Source organism: Mixophyes fleayi, chromosome 7, assembly GCF_038048845.1.
Source record: "Mixophyes fleayi isolate aMixFle1 chromosome 7, aMixFle1.hap1, whole genome shotgun sequence".
Lineage (NCBI taxonomy): Eukaryota > Metazoa > Chordata > Amphibia > Anura > Limnodynastidae > Mixophyes > Mixophyes fleayi.
Genome location: NC_134408.1, coordinates 70,565,421 through 70,585,760, shown reverse-complemented (window position 1 = coordinate 70,585,760; position 20,340 = coordinate 70,565,421). Strand labels below are relative to the sequence as shown.

Genomic DNA, 20,340 nt, shown 5'->3' with positions numbered 1-20,340 from the left:
CCCGACAGCCAACTTGAAGTTCCTGCCGGAGGTTTTTGCAGACTAGCCTCCTGGAGTCAAATGTATCCAGGATATGCAGCCCCTCCTGGGGAAACCCAGCAGGCTGAGCTGCCTACTGGTGCTCAGAGAGCTCTAGGTAGCAGCAGCTGGGGACTTTTGCTGTGGGATCTGGCTGATTTCCAGCTGGTAACATATTTAGCCAGTGGGGAGAGCCAGATCCTGACGAAGGGACCCTGGATGTGGTTTTTGGTGGGTAGTTTAAATATAAGTTGCTTTCCATAGACTGTCTGGCACCAGGAGAGGAGAATGAGCCCCACTCTCTCTGGCAAATCGTGGATACGTACACTGCCTCATGCCACTATCAACAAGGTTAAATAAAGGGGTGAAACCCCACCAGGCTGATTCATGTGCAAGCTGCATGAATCTGCCTGGTTTGTTTAAAAAGGCAGGTGGCTGGATTACTTCCTTCCAGATTAGGGCTGTAAACCTGTATAAAAAAAGAGCCCTTTTTGACCATGTATTGTTTTATACCTTCTGAACTTCTGGAAATCCCTAGTACCTCTTATTGTCTGCTGTATCCTGTGATCAACAGATAAGAGCTTACACTCTAATCTGTTCCTCGTCTGTCCTGTGTTGAACCAACATCTCAATGCTCTGCCCACTACTCAGAAGCCCTGATCCATAGCAAGTGGTTAGGAGGTACCAGCCAGCCCACAAAAAAAGATGCACTGCACCAGCTATACCCAGAAGTAAGCAGTTCCAGGTGTCTGTGAAGGAGCTTTGATGGCAGCTGGTTTCTCCTCCAACTATTTTGTAGTTGGCATTCACAAATTGGCAAGTGTCTTGTGACAGTCAGTAACAGACTGATACTGACTACTCCAATGAGAAAGCAACCCAAATAAACTGTATAACCTACTTTCATTCTTCCCCCACAAACCTGGTTGCAAAGTTAGCCCATCACACCGTGTACGCAGAGCATACCTAGACACGTACTCAAAAAGAGACGTTTCTTCAGAATCCACTTCTAATTGAATACAGATGTGTATGCCCAAATTATGTATGGTTTTTAAAAAAATGCACATTATGTTCATTCTGCATGCCTTAATGAATCAGGCCCGGAATGATTTTTTTTTCCCTCTCAGTAATCACAACAGTTTTAACATTGATATCATTTCACAATCTAGTTATGTTTTATACATATTAAATAAAGAGGGTGCGATAACCTACACTGGCAATTAATTTCTATAACATGTAGCAAAAGAAATGAAGTCAAAAAATTACAACCATGTGGGTTTGATTGCATAGAATCAGATTGGCAAGTGCTAACAATACAAATACGTTGGTGGAATGGTGGAAGTAGGACTCTAGAAACAGAAGATGAGTTAATAGCAATATATAAATACATATATAACCGACTAGCTGAAAAAAAGAAAGCTCTCTGTCCTGAATCAAGTCTTTTAAAATATTGTAACATGTCTTAAAGACAGCAGATAATGAAAGACAACCCAAAATATCAATGCGTTGAAGTTGCAGTTCTAGAATGGAAGAATTGGCAAAAACACTTGCAAGCTTATCAGTTGCCGGAAGCATTTTATTGTCATTGTTGCTAAACAATTTAAAGGTTAACAAACTTTTTTTTTATTATTATTTTTTTATTTAATTTATTTATTATTTATTTATTTTTACAGACGGGAAATGTTGGATTTCAACTAAGTATAAAATACAGAAAATTCTTCCGTTCACAACACTTTTTAACACGTCGAGTGTTGTATAACTATTACAGCAATGTACATATATTTTAGATGTTTAAATGTAGATTCATGCCAACCTGAAGTAAATAAAAGTTAGTTGTTTCAAACTATGTCAACTAAAATGTCTTTTTTACATTCATTTAAATTTCCCCCTGAGATTGTACCAATTAGCAGAGATCCCATTCTTTACTGTATGTGCCATTTTTAATAATAGACTTCAGAAAGAAAACCTAATGATAGATTTGTGTGTTTTCCACCTTCATCTAGGATCGGATCAAATTGGGGGAAGAAAAAGTTGTGGCGCAGACTTCAGAAACAACTAAAAAAAGTTCATTATGCAGTACAGGGACATTACAGAGGAATGTGATTTCTCCGCCCGTTTCTGCTTCCTGCAGAAATGTGTTTAGTCCCTCGTCTCTGCCTATCAAATCTTTCCAGATGTCAAATAAAATGGAAGAACCGCCTGATATACACCTGTCCAAATTTCCTTCCTTGTGCTTCACACCTCCTACTACTATTATGTCAACCAAAATGGAGGTTCATGAAGAGTCAATAAAGGATACGGATATGAAGCAAGATGTCTCTTCTCCACTCAAAGGTTTGTTTCCAGTCCTAGTTTTTGTGGGTTAGTAATACCTTTATTGCAACTCCGTACCAAATTCAAACCTATATGATATTTAAACACATAAACCCATAAGATTATAATCTGGGGAAAAATATTATCTACTGAAGTCTTAAATTGGGTTACTGCCTTAGAGAAAATAAATAAAATCTGCTGTCAAAAATACATCAAATAACCTGAAACCAGTGGAAGATCTAGAATTGGTGCAGCAGGTGTGGTGCACCGGGGCCCAAGGAGATAATGGGTCTCATTGCATGGGGAATTACTGAGCTGTGGGCTCTGCCTGAAACATAATGTAAACAGATGTAATGAGGCTATACTGCACTACTGTGACAGTTTTCATAGCTCAAGTTATCAAAGTAATTTAACCAACATGTCTGAAGTCCTTTCTGTAGATAATTATATTTATTTTATTTTTCAGATCCCACACATGGATACTCATTCAAGTCTTTTTCACCCTCTGTTCAACAGTGCATCTCTTATATAACCCAACAAACAGATGTTGTCAAACTTCCCCACTTAAGTGCTAATTGCATTGAAACATCTCTGAATTTGAACCCTACTCACGTTTTAGAGAATTCTGAGACCGGTAAAACATTGAGTGACACAGTCAAATTTGAAGATGTAACTTCTGTTCTCTGTAGGGAACGCCTTGAGGATCAAGAAGGAGTGTGTGCAGATTCTATGGAATGTCAAAATATTCTTTTTCAGGAAATAGACTTTCCTATTACAACAGAGATTGAACATAAAACGTTAATAGAATCTCTTCCATCTTGCATTTCTGAAGTAAACTTGAGCAATGGAAAAGGGACTCCTTTAACTCAGACTGATTTTCTCGACACATTCAGCCATGCTGAGAATGCTGAAGTAAATTTGATGGCCTTGCCTCAAAACGTTGAACAATCTCACAGAACAAATGAAATTACGGACTTACATTCTTTGCCAGTTAAGGAATTTACAGACGGAGACATAGGTGATATGGCACCTGGAGCTTTCAGCGGTAAAGGGAAAGATGTGTTTTGTGAACTTCCTAATATAAACTCTGCGCACATCAAAACTGAGGACCCATTGGCTGGTATGAATGCATTGGTTGCAGCAACAGAAATGCCTCAAGCCTGCTCTTTGATGCCCAAGACTACAGTAATTCTGGCTCCTGACATATGTTTAGACCATTCACTTTTTCAAGACATTGTTCTACTGAGTGAAATAGCTCAAATACAGCTAGAGAAAAGAAAGCACGGTAAGTTCTTTTTTTTTCTTTCCCCCTGATATATTTCTTTGTGGAGACTTGAGGTTTCTGGATTGAGTTCACTTAAAGAACATTTGAATATTAGAAGCTGCATCTTTTTGTCTTTCGGACTTATAGTGCTAAATAGGCTAGAAAACAAAAATCCCTCATGGCAGCCTTAAGAATGCCTCTTCTAACTTTAGGCAGGGACAGAAAATAAACATGCTGTCAGGTAGTATATAGTGCAACGCCTCCTCTTCCATGGCATATTTTCGTGTTTCTAGCTGAGGATAGAGAGAACAGATGGATAGTATGCTTTTTGTTTTCTGTGTAGGGGCTTACCTGTATTCAGAGGCCTGACAATGTACCGCTGGTGGTGCCGTCTGAGTTTTATGGCTGGCTACCCAGGGACAGCTAGTTGCTACCCTTGGTAGTAAACGTGGTACAATTTTAAGTCTTGAAATTAATTTTAAAATGGCGTGCACACAGACGTGGGTGCAATGCACACGTTGCCGACATTGAGTCCTAGTTATAGGGGATGCTAACATAGAAGACAGATTAGTAAGTGAAGTTCCTCGCAACCCCAATTATAGTATGATTCTCTGAAACCCTTGGAAAGCACTGCTGGCCACCACAGAAGTCTACTAGGAGGGTAATGCTTATTTTTGACATGGAGCAGTCCAGACATGTGTTGCCAGCAGTATGGAACTAGAGTTCGCCCCCAAACAGGGGGGAACTTCAAGATACAACCTTCAAGATACAAGTTTCTGAACTTAGGGCCTGATTCATCTTTGGATGCAACCTGCATGCAACTTGCATTTAAAAACACGAGCCCAGAAATTGAGCATATTTTCAACCATATTCAAATACAAACAAATCTCAATATAGGTTTCCATTTGAATATGGGTTACCGTGTATCAACAGATAGAACAAACTGCAGGATACGCACATGCAATATAAAGTCCCATCAGAATGCATGTAAAATAAAAAATTATTATAAAACAAATGAACAGCTCTTAGTACTATAATCACTAGTAAAGAATTTTATCAAAAAAATATATATTTTAAATTTGATTTTAACAGTAAATACACAAGTCAGGATATTCTTAATGCGGTGGCATACATATGTGTAGTTTTTAATATAAATACTATGCCGTGGCAGTCCTTAAAATCAGTCGGCACTTACATGTGCCCTATAGATGTACATTGCCTACATTCATCCGCCCCTTCCCTTCTTTGTTCTGCCTTTCAAGTCGTAGGCAGTCATAAGTGTAATTTGTGTTCAGACCTGATTTGCATACAGTAGCATTCATTGAGGTAAAGTCTGTTTCAGAGCTATTTCGCGCAAGATATGGCACGCAAATTGACTTATGTCCTAAGATGAATCCGGCCCTTTGTGTCTTTTTGTACACTAAATTGTCTTTGGAAGATGTTATCAGTTGTTGTTTTTTGTTTTTTTTTATCAAGCAATGAAGAGTTTTCTTTCCTGTATATGTCCAGATTATACTACTCAGAACTACATTAATTTCTGTATCTCGTCTCTGCAACTGTGTGTTTAAAAGTATGTTATAGGAAATTGTTATCTGTTTAAACTTAGGTTGGCCCAGTCTTTTATTGCTGCCTAATTTATGATAGGTATCTGGCCTCCTGTATCCTATTCCACAAATGTTTTTTTTTTCCTTTGATTAGCTTACCAATTAGCACATCTGTAGTGTATTCCTAAATTACACTGACTACATCTTAGCTTCAGACTATGGGGAGACGTATGTGGGGGGAGAGTGTATGATTTCTACGCTAAGTGGGATTTTCTCACGAAGTGGACGAAAATGCACAGTTAGACAACACAGTTGGACAACATTTGACTTGATTTTACTTCCAGCAATAAGCTACATCTGCCACAGCCTATTTCTGCATTACTTGTCTATCTATATGGAACACTGCAAAAAGGTAATTCTTTAAAATCCCATACCTTTTTGGCTTTAAATCCTTTTATCACAATGTTTAACAAATTGCTTTTCTTGGTCTCTTTTCATGGCATGATCTTTAGAACTGTGTCATCTTTCACCCCTCCACCAACACAAACATGTGTTCATATTGCACCTGAATTACTCCACTCCCCTCTAGTCAACACCCATGAACTGCTGTCCTATTTATTATCTCTAACAAGTACAACCTCCACCTGTCACCAGAAAATAAAAAGTCACACATCTTACAATCCCCTTGCCTATCTTTCTCTCACTCTGCTTCTATTAGCTGGTGATATATCACCTAATCCAGGTCCCCCACACTCCTCACACACACATACATCAGAGCACTACCGTTCTATAGCAAACCTCCTTTAAATGTGCCCTTTGGAATGCACGCTCTGTTTGTAACAAACTTACCTCCATTCATGATCTCTTCCTCTCAAAAAACCTCAACCTTCTGGCAATAACAGAAACATGGCTCATGCAATCAGACACTGTCTCACCTGCAGCACTTTCACATGGTGGCCTCCATCTCACCCACACCTCCAGACCTGAAGGCAGACAAGGAGGTGGGGTTTGACTATTTCTTTCCCCACAGTGCACGTTTACAGTTCTACCAAATGTCCCATCACTCACGTTCACATCTTTTGAAGTACATGCTATTCGCATTTTTAATCCATTCTCTCTACGTGTTGCGGTGATCTATCGTCCCCCTGGAGCACACCAACAATTTATTGAGGATTTCTCTGCATGGCTCCCTCACTTCTTATCGTCAGACATCTCCACCATCATCATGGGTGATTTCAACATCCCCATGGATAACCCACCTTCCAAAGCTGCTTCCAAACTACTCTCTCTAACCTCCTCACTTAACCTCTCCCAGTGGATTGAATCATCTACTCATAAGGATGGCCACTGCCTTGATCTTGTTTTCTCTAGACTATGCTCAGTTTCTCATTTTCTTAACACACCCTTCCCCCTCTCGGATCATCACCTTATCAGCTACTCACTCACCCCCACTACTCTAACCTCTCTACTGTCTAACGCTACCAAGCCTCCTCATACCCGCAGAAATCTGAATTCTATTAATCTTCAACAATTTTCCACCTCTCTCCAACACCTTCTCTCCCCTATCTCTACATTCTCATCCCCTGAGATGGCAGTACCTCATTTTCACCTAACCTTAGCAACTGCCCTTGATCAAGTGGCTCCAGCGACACTACATACTACACGTCGACTTCAATGTCAACCGTGGCACACTAAAGCAACACGAAATCTTCAAAAACTGTCCCGTAAAGCAGAACGTCACTGGTGTAAATCTCGCACCTCTAATGACTTCTTCACATATACTTCTGTCTACCACTCCTATCGAAATGCTCTGGACACTGCAAAACAAACATACTTCCAATCTCTTATCTATGCTCAGGCTTCTAACCTCAAACGTCTTTCAATACATTTAAATATCTTCTCAATCCTCCCACCCCGAACCCTCCATCTACTATCAGTGCTCAGGATCTTGCTTCCTACTTCAAGGACAAGATCAGACTAGAAATGGTATCCTCTTCCTCGACAAGCAATCGGCTCAATTCCTTCCCACTACGCTCTGACACCCTCTCTTCATTTGACCCCACAAATGAAGAGGAAATTTCTACGCTCTTATCTTCCTACTCTACTTCCTGTCCTCTTGATCCTATTCCCTCGTAAATTGGTAGATCCCTGTCTTCTATGCTCATTTCACCTCTAACTCAAATCTGTAATCTCTCACTCTCTACTGGCATCTTTCCATCACTATACAAGCACGCAGTGATTACTCCTATTCTAAAAAAAAAAAACTCCGACCCAAATACTCTATCAAATTACCATCCCATCTCTCAGCTCCTGTGCCCCTCCAAGCTTCTAGAGAGACTTGCCTACACTCGCCTCACACGCTTTCTTTCCGCTAACAACCTCTTCAGTCTGGCTTTCGTTCTCAACACTCCACAGAAACTGCGTTGACCAAGGTTGTCAATGATCTGATCACTGCTAAAACTGAACGCCATTACTCTCTCCTAATTCTCCTGGATATCTCGGCTGCATTTGACACCGTTGACCACTCTCTTCTCATACAAACGCTGCATTCCCTAGGTCTTCAAGATACTGTTCTATCCTGGTTCTCATCCTACCTCTCTTATCGCTCTTTCACTGTTAATTTCTCCGGAGCCACCTCTGCTCAGCTTCCCCTATCAGTTGGAGTACCAAAAGGCTCAGTGCTAGGTCCTCTGCTGTGCTCTATCTATGCCGCTTCTCTTGGAAATCAAATAAGTTCCTTTGGCTTTCAGTATCATCTCTATGCGGATGATACCCAAATCTATCTATCCTCTCCTGATCTCTTGACATCTGTGTTGTCCTGTGTAACTGACTGTCTTTCTGCCATATCATCTTGGATGTCCTCTCGCCAACTCAAACTTAATCTTTCTAAAACAGAGTTAATAATATTCCCACCCACAAACAAGAGCATACCTGACATTTCTATCTCTGTTGATAGCATGACCATAAATCCCACCTGTGACAGGATGGACCGCCTATGCCACCCTGTCTGTTGTTGCTGGGAACCGGCTGGGCTTACTTTGCCACCGTTCCCTTTCGTTATCCAAAAAGCGCCCTCTTGTCGCAGTAGGAGGGGCTTACACCAGCTGCCACCACTGGACTCCTTACCGGCATCCATTACTGGGTTTCTTCTGGTTCACTGACGCTGCTAGCGTGTCGCCTTGCTGGTGTACCTGGCTGGTAACTCCGGACCTCTTACTCGTCTTACTATGGATCCGGGTTGCTGTGAATGGATCTCCCCTGGCCTATCACACAAACCAGGGCTGCTGGGTAGCGCAGAGCGTTGGCACTGGAATAGCTTGGGTCCAAACCGCAGAGACAGCCGGAGAACGGATTAGATTTTAGGGTCTAATCTGTAGATCACAGGAAAACAGCAATATTGAAGATGATTCCAAGCAGGTCTTTAAAGCAAGATGTTTATTGCTCAAGTGTCCTGACAAGGACAGTCCCACTGATTTAAGGTATCAGTGGTGAGGTCAGATAAAGTCAGAAGAACCCCTATGTGCTCACAGAGCACATCTTTTATACAGTTCAGAAATAGTCTATTTTTAGAAACAGGATATACTCTATTCAGACAGAAACAAAAATTTACATGCATTTCAAGGCTAACAAAATTTAAACTTAGCTATTAAATTCACTCTGGCACAGTCCACACAGTAACGACCTCCTGGTGAGGTCTTTGGCCAGAGCAGGCATGACACTTCATCACAAAACTTTGTTAGCACTTTCTGCTATCAGACTCCCTTGCACATGTCCTAATTGCAGGTTTCCACAAGCCCATACAAATCCTAAACAACGACACTTCCATACTAAATACATCCCAATATACACCAGACCTCCATCCACAAAGGCCTATTGTATCAGTTATATGCATCATAAATAGGCATTTCCTATAGCAAGGTTAAACAGAGACAAATTTCTTTCTTGGTCTCGGAGATAACGACTTCCTATCTTACACTAAATAAGAATAAGTGCAAATGCAATTACATAAATATGCGCCCTGCGCTATTTCCTTTAAATACATTTTTACCAAAAGTTATTTAATAGTGATCCAGTCACACCACCCCACAAGCTCGCTGCCTAGGTTCCCCACATTGACTCTATATCTAAATCCTGCTACATACATCTAAATAACATTTCCAGAATTCGCACATATATCACGCAGGACACTGCAAAAACCTTAATTCATGCACTTTTCATCTCCCACATTGACTATTGCAATTCACTCCTTACTGGTCTTCCCAAAAACAGACTCAATCCCCTACAATCTATTTTGCACGCTGCGGCAAGACTGATTTTCCTTGCAAATCGTTATTCCTCTGTTGAATCACTCTGTATGTCTCTACACTGGCTGCCTGTTTTGTACCGAATCCAATATAAAATACTTTTACTAACCTACAAGGCCATCAACAAAGCTGCACCAACATACATCTCCTCTCCTGTCTCAAAATATCTCCCAACTCGGCAACTCCGTTCTACACAAGATCTGCGTCTCTCATCCACCCTCATTACATCCTCCCATTCCCGGTTACAGGACTTTTTTCGGGCTGCACCCACTCTATGGAATTCTCTCCCTCGCACAGTAAGACTCTCCTCTGGTCTACAAACTTTCAAGCGTTCTCTGAAAACCTACCTCTTCAGACAAGATTATAATATTCCTCAGCCACCCTCTTAACCTCTCTACTTGTAGCCTGTTACACAATTTCACACAAGACAACTACCCCCTGACCAACATTGTTGTGTGATGGGATCATTTAGCTTATGAGTCACTTTTACCTTTGCAGTCTGTCTGGGCCAAAATGCAAAATGTAGACTTAACCTCATGTGTCAATCTCCCATTGTCCCATAGATTGTAAGCTTGCGAGCAGGGCCTTCTTACCTCTTTGTCTGTTTTACCCAGTTTGTTTATTATGTTTGTCCCCAATTGTAAAGCGCTACGGAATATGTTGGCGCTATATAAATAAATAATGATGATGTATAAAGGACTTGGTAACACCTTTAGAACTCAACTTCTCAAGATGTTGATATCTAAGGTTTCAATTGGGTAGCTTGAACTGAAGGTGGTAGGTAGGTTTTTACGAAAGTCTATAATGGATAAGGAGGTGCCGACTAATCCAGCTTTCTTATCTAAAATTGTGTCTTCCCTCTGTACTAATTAAAAGATTATACTTCCATCCTTTGTGTCTGGGTATGGCCCAGGGTATGCCCCATCCAAACAGACCATATTCAAGTGGATTACAGAAGTTTTTACATATGCATATAAGAGAAAGTGATGTAAGGTGCCAGTAATTCTGAAAACTCCCTTAACTAGAGCAACAGCACCCTCTTGGGCACATATGGCTCAAGCCTCAACACAGGATCTCTGCAACGCTGTGGGGTGGTCATCTATTCATACCTTTACCAGACATTATCTGATGTGTGATTATGCAATAATTTTCTGATGCCCAGTTTGGGAAGTAAATTCTTCACATTTTTCAGGAACAGCTTGGGAAGTTTCTCAAAGTTGCCAGGGAAGAGGATGAGCTGCTATATACTGTCTGCGGTTGTATTTATTTTCTGTCTCTACTTAAGACTGAAAGGGACTAACCCATTGTTAAGACTGCCGTGGAGCATTTTGAGAAAAATAAATTAACAGTAAATATAATTTTGCTTCTTTTATGGATTGTTTTTCTCCTCTTGTTAGATTTACAGAGTTGCCATGTTAAACCTTCTCTTGAAAGCCTGTTTGCTGCTAGCACTCAAATGTTAATGGAGGTGCTCTCAAGCCCAGCTGTGGATGGTCTGAAACCTGAATCCATCAGATTACCTCGAGAACTAACGCTTAATAAAAAATATAGCTGGATGAGAAAAAATCCGGTGAGTGGGCAACTGACGTCTCAAGGATATGGTTGCAAGGCTATTTATAATGTAAATATGATGTGTAGAATGTTAATTGAATAATTTTTACAATTAAGATGGTCATTGCTAAATTTTCTTGCTGAACAAGTGAACTCAAATGTAAAACCAAACAAGTATTCTGCAGTTTGTAATAATTTGGTAACTAGAGACTATATATGTTATAACTGTTGTCATATTTGCTCTGCCAGAGAACCTCTCCCTTTCATATTAATGTAGCAAAAGCATAAGATTGCTGTTGCATAATAACTTGTGAATATATTTTACTGAACATTAAATGAAATTGCAAACCAACTAAATTCATTTTGCACATTGGCATAGTTGACCTTTTAAATCAGCACCATATTTCATACATACATACATACATACATACATACATCATACTTGCCAACTTTTCCTCGTTGGTGTCAGGGAGATTCCGGGGGGAGGTGTGTGTGTGGGGGCGGGGCTTGACGAATTGCATCATTTTGGCCACGCCCCCATTTTGGTGGAGCTTAGATGACGCAATATTGCGTCATTAATTCCCCCCCCTCGCCACTTATCTATTGCTGGGCGAGAACCGAGAGGTTGCCCGGGAGCTCTCCCAGAAATTCGGGAGTCTCTCGGACATTCCGGGAGAGTAGGTAACTATGCGTTAAAGAAAAGCAGCTAATGAATCTCTAGAGACTGAAGTGTCTTTTACATTTCTGTCTCCATTGCTGAAGTCATGTTGTCTTACCTGTCAGTCTTTAAAATCTTGGTCTCCATGAAAATGGCCACCTCCATAGGCATCAATACATGGACATAGGACACAATTTCTGAACTGTGTCATCATGCCACAGATGGCGAAGCCAACCATGTCTTGTACTGGCTCAGCATCAGGGAGAATGCCAGACTCTTCAGGGAGGGAGGGAGATCACCCCTATTTCAGGGAGTCTCCCTGACATTCAGGGAGAGTTGACAAGTATGACATACATACATACATACATATTCATTCAGTGATCGGCGTGGGAATTTAGAAGTGCTGGTATGGAAATGGGAAGAGATTAGCAGGGGGCATGCAGACCATCTAGTATCCCAGAAGCTGTAAGGAGTTTGATAGTGTGAAAATAAATTTAGATGTTTTTTTAACACTAATGTATAGTTGTTGTTTTTGGTACATGATGTAAGGCTATTCGTCCTGTGTTTCCCACTCCCCCTGTTTCTCTCCACCTCTCCCCCATGTCCCCTGTGTTACATTGCCTTTCTTTAATATCAAATAATCTATTATGGAATAACCTAGCGCTGTTTATCTCTCATGTAAACATTTATGTGCAAATAAATGTGTACAAAGTTATCAGCAAAAAATAAATACTTTTATTCGGCAATAATGAATCCACACTTTGCTCCATCGATTAATCCAATAATCAAACATATAAAAATAATAAACAAATATAGTGTTATACCATCAAAACTGTGCACAATATATTAACAATAAATAAATATATCAAATATATAATTTTTCAATGTATAATTTTTCAATAGTGCCGCTAAATTTTCAGAGGATCTCTTCCCCTTTCTGTGAATGCACTCACAATTTGAATATAAATAAAGATATCTTCATATAGTAACAATTTCTCTGAATATAATCTAGGCCCCTTATGTGTTGCACTTATTATTATGTCTTGAGAATGAGCATCTAAATAATTTTTTAATGCATTATCTTCCAAGACATTTCTTTCACAGATATTAAATGGATTATTTAGTTCATATGAGTATATGAATAAAAAGGGAATTCCACAGATTTTCTCTCAGGCCTGTATTTTCATCTAAGAGGATTCTATCAGATGGCACACACTGGTATTACTGTTACTAATAACCCAGGGTTGATGTTTCATGTTATGTTCAGTCTATGGTATCATCTTTGCTTAATGGCTCTCTACAATAGTGTTATCTGGAGATTATGTGTGCATATTGAGTCCTCCCTAATTTATGCTATTTTGATAAGGTTTTGCTAGTTAGGTTTTTACTACCCAATAATTGCCATTGGGGATGTGCACTACTTTAGAGGTGTTGTTAGGTCTCCTCTTAGACACTACTGACTTAAAATATGTCATTATCGCTGTATCCACTCTTTTTTCAGATTTCCCCCCATATAGATCCTTGACCTTTAAAGCATACACACACTCCATGTTTCCAAAGCCTGGCGGGAGACCCCTCTCACTTGTACATAGTCTTTAATCTATTTTGTTATGTTGCCCATTTCTCTGGATGTTTCTCCCACCATTGTATTATTATATATCTGATACATTTTCATTTTAGCTCAAATGATATGCTATGGTCCGGATGGAGTTTCGGGATTTAGGTCTGGGACCTCCCCCTGGACATGGCATCATCCTTAAAAGGCCCTCTCCGTCTACGATCCTTTCCCCAAGGTTCTTTACGCTCACCCCCCTCCTAACTTAACAATTTTGTTAGTTTGCTCTGTCCCCGACTGTCACTTGTGCTGCCAGTCACGACCCCCACAAACTCCTCTGACACACAGAATGTGTCATCCACATTCTTCTAAACCGGAGCCTGGAACCCCCATATCTGGTCCCTTTCCTACCCCTCCCTACCCCTTCATACTAACACCTCTTCTGCTTTTCCTTCTTTGCCTAGCTTGCAGACTCATCTTTTTTTAGCTTTCCTTTTCCACATCCACCATGACTATCAAGATAATATCTTTAAACGTTAACGGTTTGAATGCCCCGCAGAAACGTACCATGGCGCTTCAAGGATTAAAACGCCTTAAGGCTCACATAGTCCTCCTTCAGGAAACGCATTTTACACACTCGCACCCAAGTCTCTCAAATAGAACCTTTCCGCATGCATTTTATTCCACCTTTCCACGTAAAACTAGTGGCACTGCTATCCTAGTCCACCAGTCAGTTCCTTTAAATGTACACTCCACAATAGCAGATGACCAAGGCAGATTTACAATATTGATTGGCTCTATTTCCCAAACGCCCATAACCATAGCAACGCTTTATGCTCCAAATGTGGGACAGGGATCCTTCTTTTCAGACTTCTTCGCAAAACTTTCTCAATCAGCCAAGGGACACATCATTTTGGGCGGAGACTTTAATGTCACGTTGGATGCCAAGCTTGATCGCTCTCGCCGTCTCCCTCCTCTCTGTGGACCTCTAGAGACTCTCGTCATCTCTGCTCCCTAATTAAGCTGTATGATCTCTATGATTCTTGGCGTGTTCTGAATTCTTCTGCTCGTGCATACACACACTTTTCCGTCCCTCACAACGTTCATACATGCATAGATATGATCTTCACAGACAAATCCTCCACTCCTTCCTTGCGCTCTTCGGATATAATTCCAGTTACCTGGTCAGATCACGTGGCAGTTTCGCTCAAAGTAGACATCCTTCCCTCAGTCCACCCCAATCAGTCCTGGCGCATGCACGACACTCTTGTCTCCAAACCGGAAAACTTACAGAAAGTGTCGCAGGCAATTGAGGAGTTCAAGGACTTCAACTTCTCCCCAGATGTCTTGCACTCTGTCCTATGGGAGGCTCATAAAGCCACTATCCGAGGCCTCTTAATTATTACGTATAAAAATAGTCAGGTTCTGGGCGCTTGTAAAGGAAAGATATATCAATTTAATATGGATAGGTCCACAATACGCTCCGGCCGGAACGAGACAGCTTAGATGTGTTAAACAATTAACATGCATCAATTGACACTGCCGAAAACAATGATAATGGTAAAAAACACTATAAACTCAGTGTGATTGAAAATATGGTTAGAGTGCACTTGCAAGCTACTAAAATATGAAATGACAATTGGTATGAACCGCAAAAAGGGAATGTAAGGAAATATAATGTCCAGAGTTGTCCAATCTTGTATAATGTTATCTTCTATTTCACCAAATGAAGATAAAAGGAGATGTTCCTCTGAGGTATTCCTGCTTTTCCACTCATCTGCTGTGCTGATATCTGTAGGGATTTCCTCCTCCTTACACTGCTGATCACCCCTCACATACGTCTCATCTTCTTCCTCTATGTCTTCTACCTTAATATTAGTCAGATCTTCACTCTGATACTCCTGTGGGAAACTGTGATTTTCCTCTGTACAATCCTGTGAAAAGAGGGCACTGGACAATTTCTCTAGGGTATTTCTGTAAATGGATCCATTACATGTTAGCCACTGTCACATCACCCGGAAGATGTACAACGCAACACGCGTCATCAGCCCAGAAAAAAATCCATACAGCACGCATCCAGGATATCGAATCTGAGCTGGTTTCTCTCACCAAGAAGCATCAACGTTACCCAAAACGCAAAACTTACCTCAGAATTCTGGCTGTAAAAGCTGAGTTGCAACAACTTTTGTCTACAAAAGCGGCTAACACGCTGAAATGGCTCCGCCAAAGATTCTACAAGAAAGGAAACAAGGCGGAAGCTCTTCTGGCTCGTAGTTTACGCGCCAAGCGTACTTGCAACAGAATTATTCATATTCAAGATGCCTCCGCCAGTAAGCTATTTGACCCACAGAAGATAGCTAACCATTTCCAGAAATTCTACTCCAAATTGTGTGACCTGCAGTCTGACACCCCCCCCCCCTAAAGACCTCAGACTTTGAATCCAAACATTCTTAAATACATGTTGTCTCCCCGCGCTTAGCGAGTCGCAATCCTCTTCACTCAGTCAAGATATTTCCGCTGACGAGTTGAAATATACAATTAAATCTCTAAGAAATGCATCTGCCCCAGGCCCGGACGGTCTCACGGCTATATATTATAAAACGTTGCTCCCTGTCCTCTCTCCCATGCTTTTAATTGTCTTTAACTCAATTTTTAAGGGCCGAAAGTTTGATAGCGCCAGCACGTCTAGTCTTTGTTCAAGTTATCGCCCAATATCATTATTAAATATAGACCTAAAACTTTTTTAGCAAATCGTTTGGCCGATGTGATCCCCTACTTGGTCCACCCTGACCAGATGGGGTTCATTCCTAATCGCCAAGCTGCTAATAATACTAGGAAAATCATTAATTTGATCCATGCTTCAAATAGGCTTAAGACTCCGGCTCTGGTACTTGCGCTTGATGCTAAAATAGCCTTTGACCGGGTTTCATGGCCCTTCATGCACGAGGTCCTCAAAACAGCGAATATACAAGGCCCCTTTCTTAATGGAATTGCCTCCCTCTATTTCAACCCCTCAGCAATGGTTTTGGCCAATGGATGTGCTTCAGCAGCTTTCCCAATTTGGAATGGCACTAGACAGGGATGCCCCCTATCTCCCCTCCTCTTTGCCCTAATGATGGAACCTCTTGCCTCCAGAATTCGCCTCAACTCTAATATGTACGCCTTGTACGCAGACGACGTCCTTCTCACCCTTACAAACCCTCATGTCTCTGTCCCATCTGTTTTAGCAGAAATAAGTGAATATGGTCTCCTCTCGAACTTTAAAATCAACTCCGACAAGACTGAGGCTCTTGCCCTCAACCTCCCTTCAAACACTCAACCTCACTTACAGGACACCTTCAAATTTCACTGGCAGCCACATCATATTAAATACTTAGGAGTCAATCTCGCCAAAACCTACGATCGTCTTTTTGGACAATTTCCCCCCATTAGCAGCCACCCTGAAGCGAGATCTCAAATCTTGGTCCCCGAAGTATATTTCTTGGATTGGTAGAGTGGCCTCAATTAAGATGAATATTCTGCCAAGGATTCTTTATCTCTTCCAGACCCTACCAGTACGTGTCCCATCACTTTTTCTCCAAGATCTGCAGGCAAGCATCTCACAATTTGTATGGGCCGGCCGACGTCCGAGAGTTCATCTCAAAGTTCTCTTTCCTCATGCTCGAAATGGTGGCCTAGGTCTTCCCTGTCTACACAAATACTACTTGGGGTCTCACCTCACCCAAGCAGTTCTTTCTCACTCCCGCCCTCGGACCAGGCTCTGGGTTGACATGGAGGCAGACCTTCTTCAGATGCTATCCCACGGTATCTTATTTTGGCTAGACCCTAAAGATCTACCCCCTTTGCACGCTCTCCCCCCAACAGTTCGCTTCTCCTTAGAAATATGGAAGTATTGCACCCGCACTTTCAAACTGTTGGCCAACCCCAAGCAAATGTTCCCACTGTGGCATAACCCCTCTTTCCCTCCAGCTGTGAACCCAAAATCCTTTTCTCAATAGACAAAACAGAATATTTTGTCTCTTTCAGATATAGTCCCAATGGGATTTTTTCCGACCTTTGCTGATCTCCGTAAGCGTTTTCACCTCTCGATCTCCATGTTTTACCAGTATCTACAAATTTGACACATTTTCTCTACCTTAATAGACCCTTGTGTTTCTCATAATCCCTCACCCCTAGAAACCTTTTGTAAAAATAAAACGTCTTCTAAAGGCTTAATATCCACTTTCTTTTCTCTACTAATGAGTCACAATTTGCCTGACAAGGAGGCTCACGAGCTCCGCTGGGAGGAGGAGATGGCTGAGACCTTGGACCCAGAGGAGTGGACGGAGATTTGTGAGGCAGTTGCTAAATCCTCTATCTGTACGCAGATAAAGGAAAATTCTTGCAAACTCTTATTCCGCTGGTATTTAGTCCCATCTAAATTGGAAACAATCTATCCGACAACCTCTGACCTCTGCTGGCGCAGCTGTGGCCAGCGTGGCTCCCTGTCCCCTATCTGGTGGAGCTGCCCAAAAATCATCCCCTTCTGCAAGGAGGTAGCTGACCTTATTCACAAAATAACTAATTTAAAATCCCCATTCCATCTATCTTATTTTCTCCACCCTCGACTACCTCCTGACACCCACAAAATTATGTGGTTACTCCCGGGCCATATTCTGACAGCAGCCAGATGCTTAATAGCCAGGAAATGGAAACAGTCAGAAAGCCCTCCTATTTCGGAATTAATTCAGAGCATTTGGTATTTATACAACCTAGAGCACATGACTAGTGTAATTAATGATTGCCCTTTCAAATTACTCTCCACTTGGCATAGATGGCAGGATTACTTCACTGCTACACATTCCACTTCTTAAAAAACAAAAACATAGACATTTCAGTAACTTTTTGAGCTCAGTCTCACTAGGAACTGCTTTCCCTTCCTTCTCCTCTATTCTTCCCTCTACTAACATGCCCCCCCACCCCCCACACTTCTCCCCTCCTCCTCTCTGTTTTCACCTTCCCTTTATGGTACTCTGGAGACTGCATAACTATTATACTTTTGATTCACGTCTGCCTATATGTTATTACCCTCGTGGATCACTGCCCCGGTAGTGGTTCCGAGTTTTACACTCTCCTGGCATTATAACCTCTCGTTGTTAACATTGTTATGAGTTGTATTATTAAAACATATACTGTACCGTTTATATTTGAATAAAATATATTTAAAAAAAAAAAAAAAAAAAGGGAATTCCAATAGAATAAAAAGTATAACAAAATTTATTAAAATATAATTAAAATCCAAACCTTTTAAAATATATAAATGATTCCAAGTACTCCTACCAGACATAAGTAAGCATAATCATAGAACAAAAATGATCTTTAATGGTCCGCACCAACTGAATCGAGTTTACACAGTCAGATGTTCATAAATGTAGGAGAATCCCAGAGATCTTTTCCATTTCACATAACTCCACCGACGTATTTCCACCCGATTTGGTCTTTTTCAAGGTAAGTAAGTACAAGTGGAATTTCAGAATGTTTTATACAGCAAAAGGCTGATCACATGATGTCAGATAACCAATAGATATGATTATCGAAACGATCACCAATGTATATGAAATAAACAATATTGTAGCTTGATATATATATATATATATATATATATATATATATATATATATATATATATATATATATATATATATATATATAAAAATGTGTGTATGTGTGTGTGTATATATATATATATATATATATATATATATATATGTGTATATATGTATGTATGTATATGTGTATATATGTGTATATATGTGTGTATGTATGTATGTGTGTGTGTATGTATGTATATATGTATATACCGTATATACTCGAGTATAAGTCGACCCGAATATAAGCCGAGGCACCTAATTTTACCTCAAAAAACTGGGAAAACGTATTGACTCGAGTATAAGCCTAGGGTGGGAAATGCAGCAGCTACTGGTAAATTTCAAAAATAAAAATAGAATTAACAGTTCCATTTTGATGACTTTTTATAGATGTTTTCATACTGTGTAACTTTACCTAAATTGCACCACATTAGGCTAATGGCTACCTGGTACACCATTATTATGCCAATTTGCTAATCAATGAGCTGTAGCCTATGTTCCAGGTTTGGGCAACTTTCAGCTCTCCAGTTCTTCTGGACCATAAGCAGCTGCCACAGGCTGAAACTTGTACAACAGGTGCTACAAGTTCTCTACACCTGATAAATGCCTCCATGACAGCTTACAGAATTCTGCCCTTAATAGTGTCTGGACATCATACATAAAGAGGGGACGTTATTATGAGAACACAGGAATTGTTCTGTAATTCCTTTATAAAGTGTCTTCCTAAGTTTAGTTATACTGAGAGAGAACCATCTCTAGAGTAAATAAATCCATACATTGCAGTCCCTTATCTGTATTCAATTGCAAAAAGTATGAATCCAAATAAAAGTGTGAGTGAATAAAGTTTGTTAACCCCCCCATATAAGTAAGCGCTCCGTGCTTGGGGAATAAAGGATGATGTGTCCCAGGCACTGCACTCACCTTTTGGAAGCTGCAGTTGCAGTGAAAGGTGGACATTTTCCTGGCAGCACCCGGAGCCCAAGACGCAGACGATCAGGAACAGCAGTCTGCAACGGGACCCGGGAGAACTTCTGCGCATGCGCAGTCTAATGCCGGGCAGCGTCTGAGCGAGTGCTCAGCTTTTCCTGCACCACCCACCTTGCCCGCTCTGCTGCAGCCTGCCTTGCACTAAGTACGGCACCTTCTCTCCCCACTAGGGATGCTGCTCAGCTACCTCACCCCAAGCATCACTCGAGTATAAGCCGAGGGGGGCTTTTTCAGCACAAAAAATGTGCTTATACTCGAGTATATACGGTATATATATGTGTATATATATATATATATATGTGTGTATATATGTATATATGTGTGTGTGTGTATATATATATATATATATATATATATATATATACACACACAAGTTAACCCGTGCATGATACTCATGCATTCTAGTCAAATCAAGATACTTAAGGTCTTAAAACGGTTCTTGTCATGCATTTGGGCCTAGCCCAGGCCTCCTCAGGGGAAGATCGTTACTTCCCGACGCAAAGGCCCTTTTTAATGTGTGTT

General features: G+C 40.8%; 1 protein-coding gene across 5 annotated transcripts in view; it reads left to right on the top strand.

The window, feature by feature from the left end:
• Positions 1 to 20,340, top strand: part of TNRC18 (trinucleotide repeat containing 18) — a 655,441-nt gene that overhangs the window by 114,942 nt on the left and 520,159 nt on the right. For all 5 annotated transcript variants that reach the window (XM_075179957.1, XM_075179958.1, XM_075179955.1 and 2 more), the window contains 3 exons: positions 2,019 to 2,349; positions 2,795 to 3,613; positions 10,838 to 11,010. In XM_075179957.1, the coding sequence (XP_075036058.1) occupies positions 2,019 to 2,349; positions 2,795 to 3,613; positions 10,838 to 11,010 (1,323 nt within the window). The remainder of the gene's footprint in view (positions 1 to 2,018; positions 2,350 to 2,794; positions 3,614 to 10,837; positions 11,011 to 20,340) is intronic.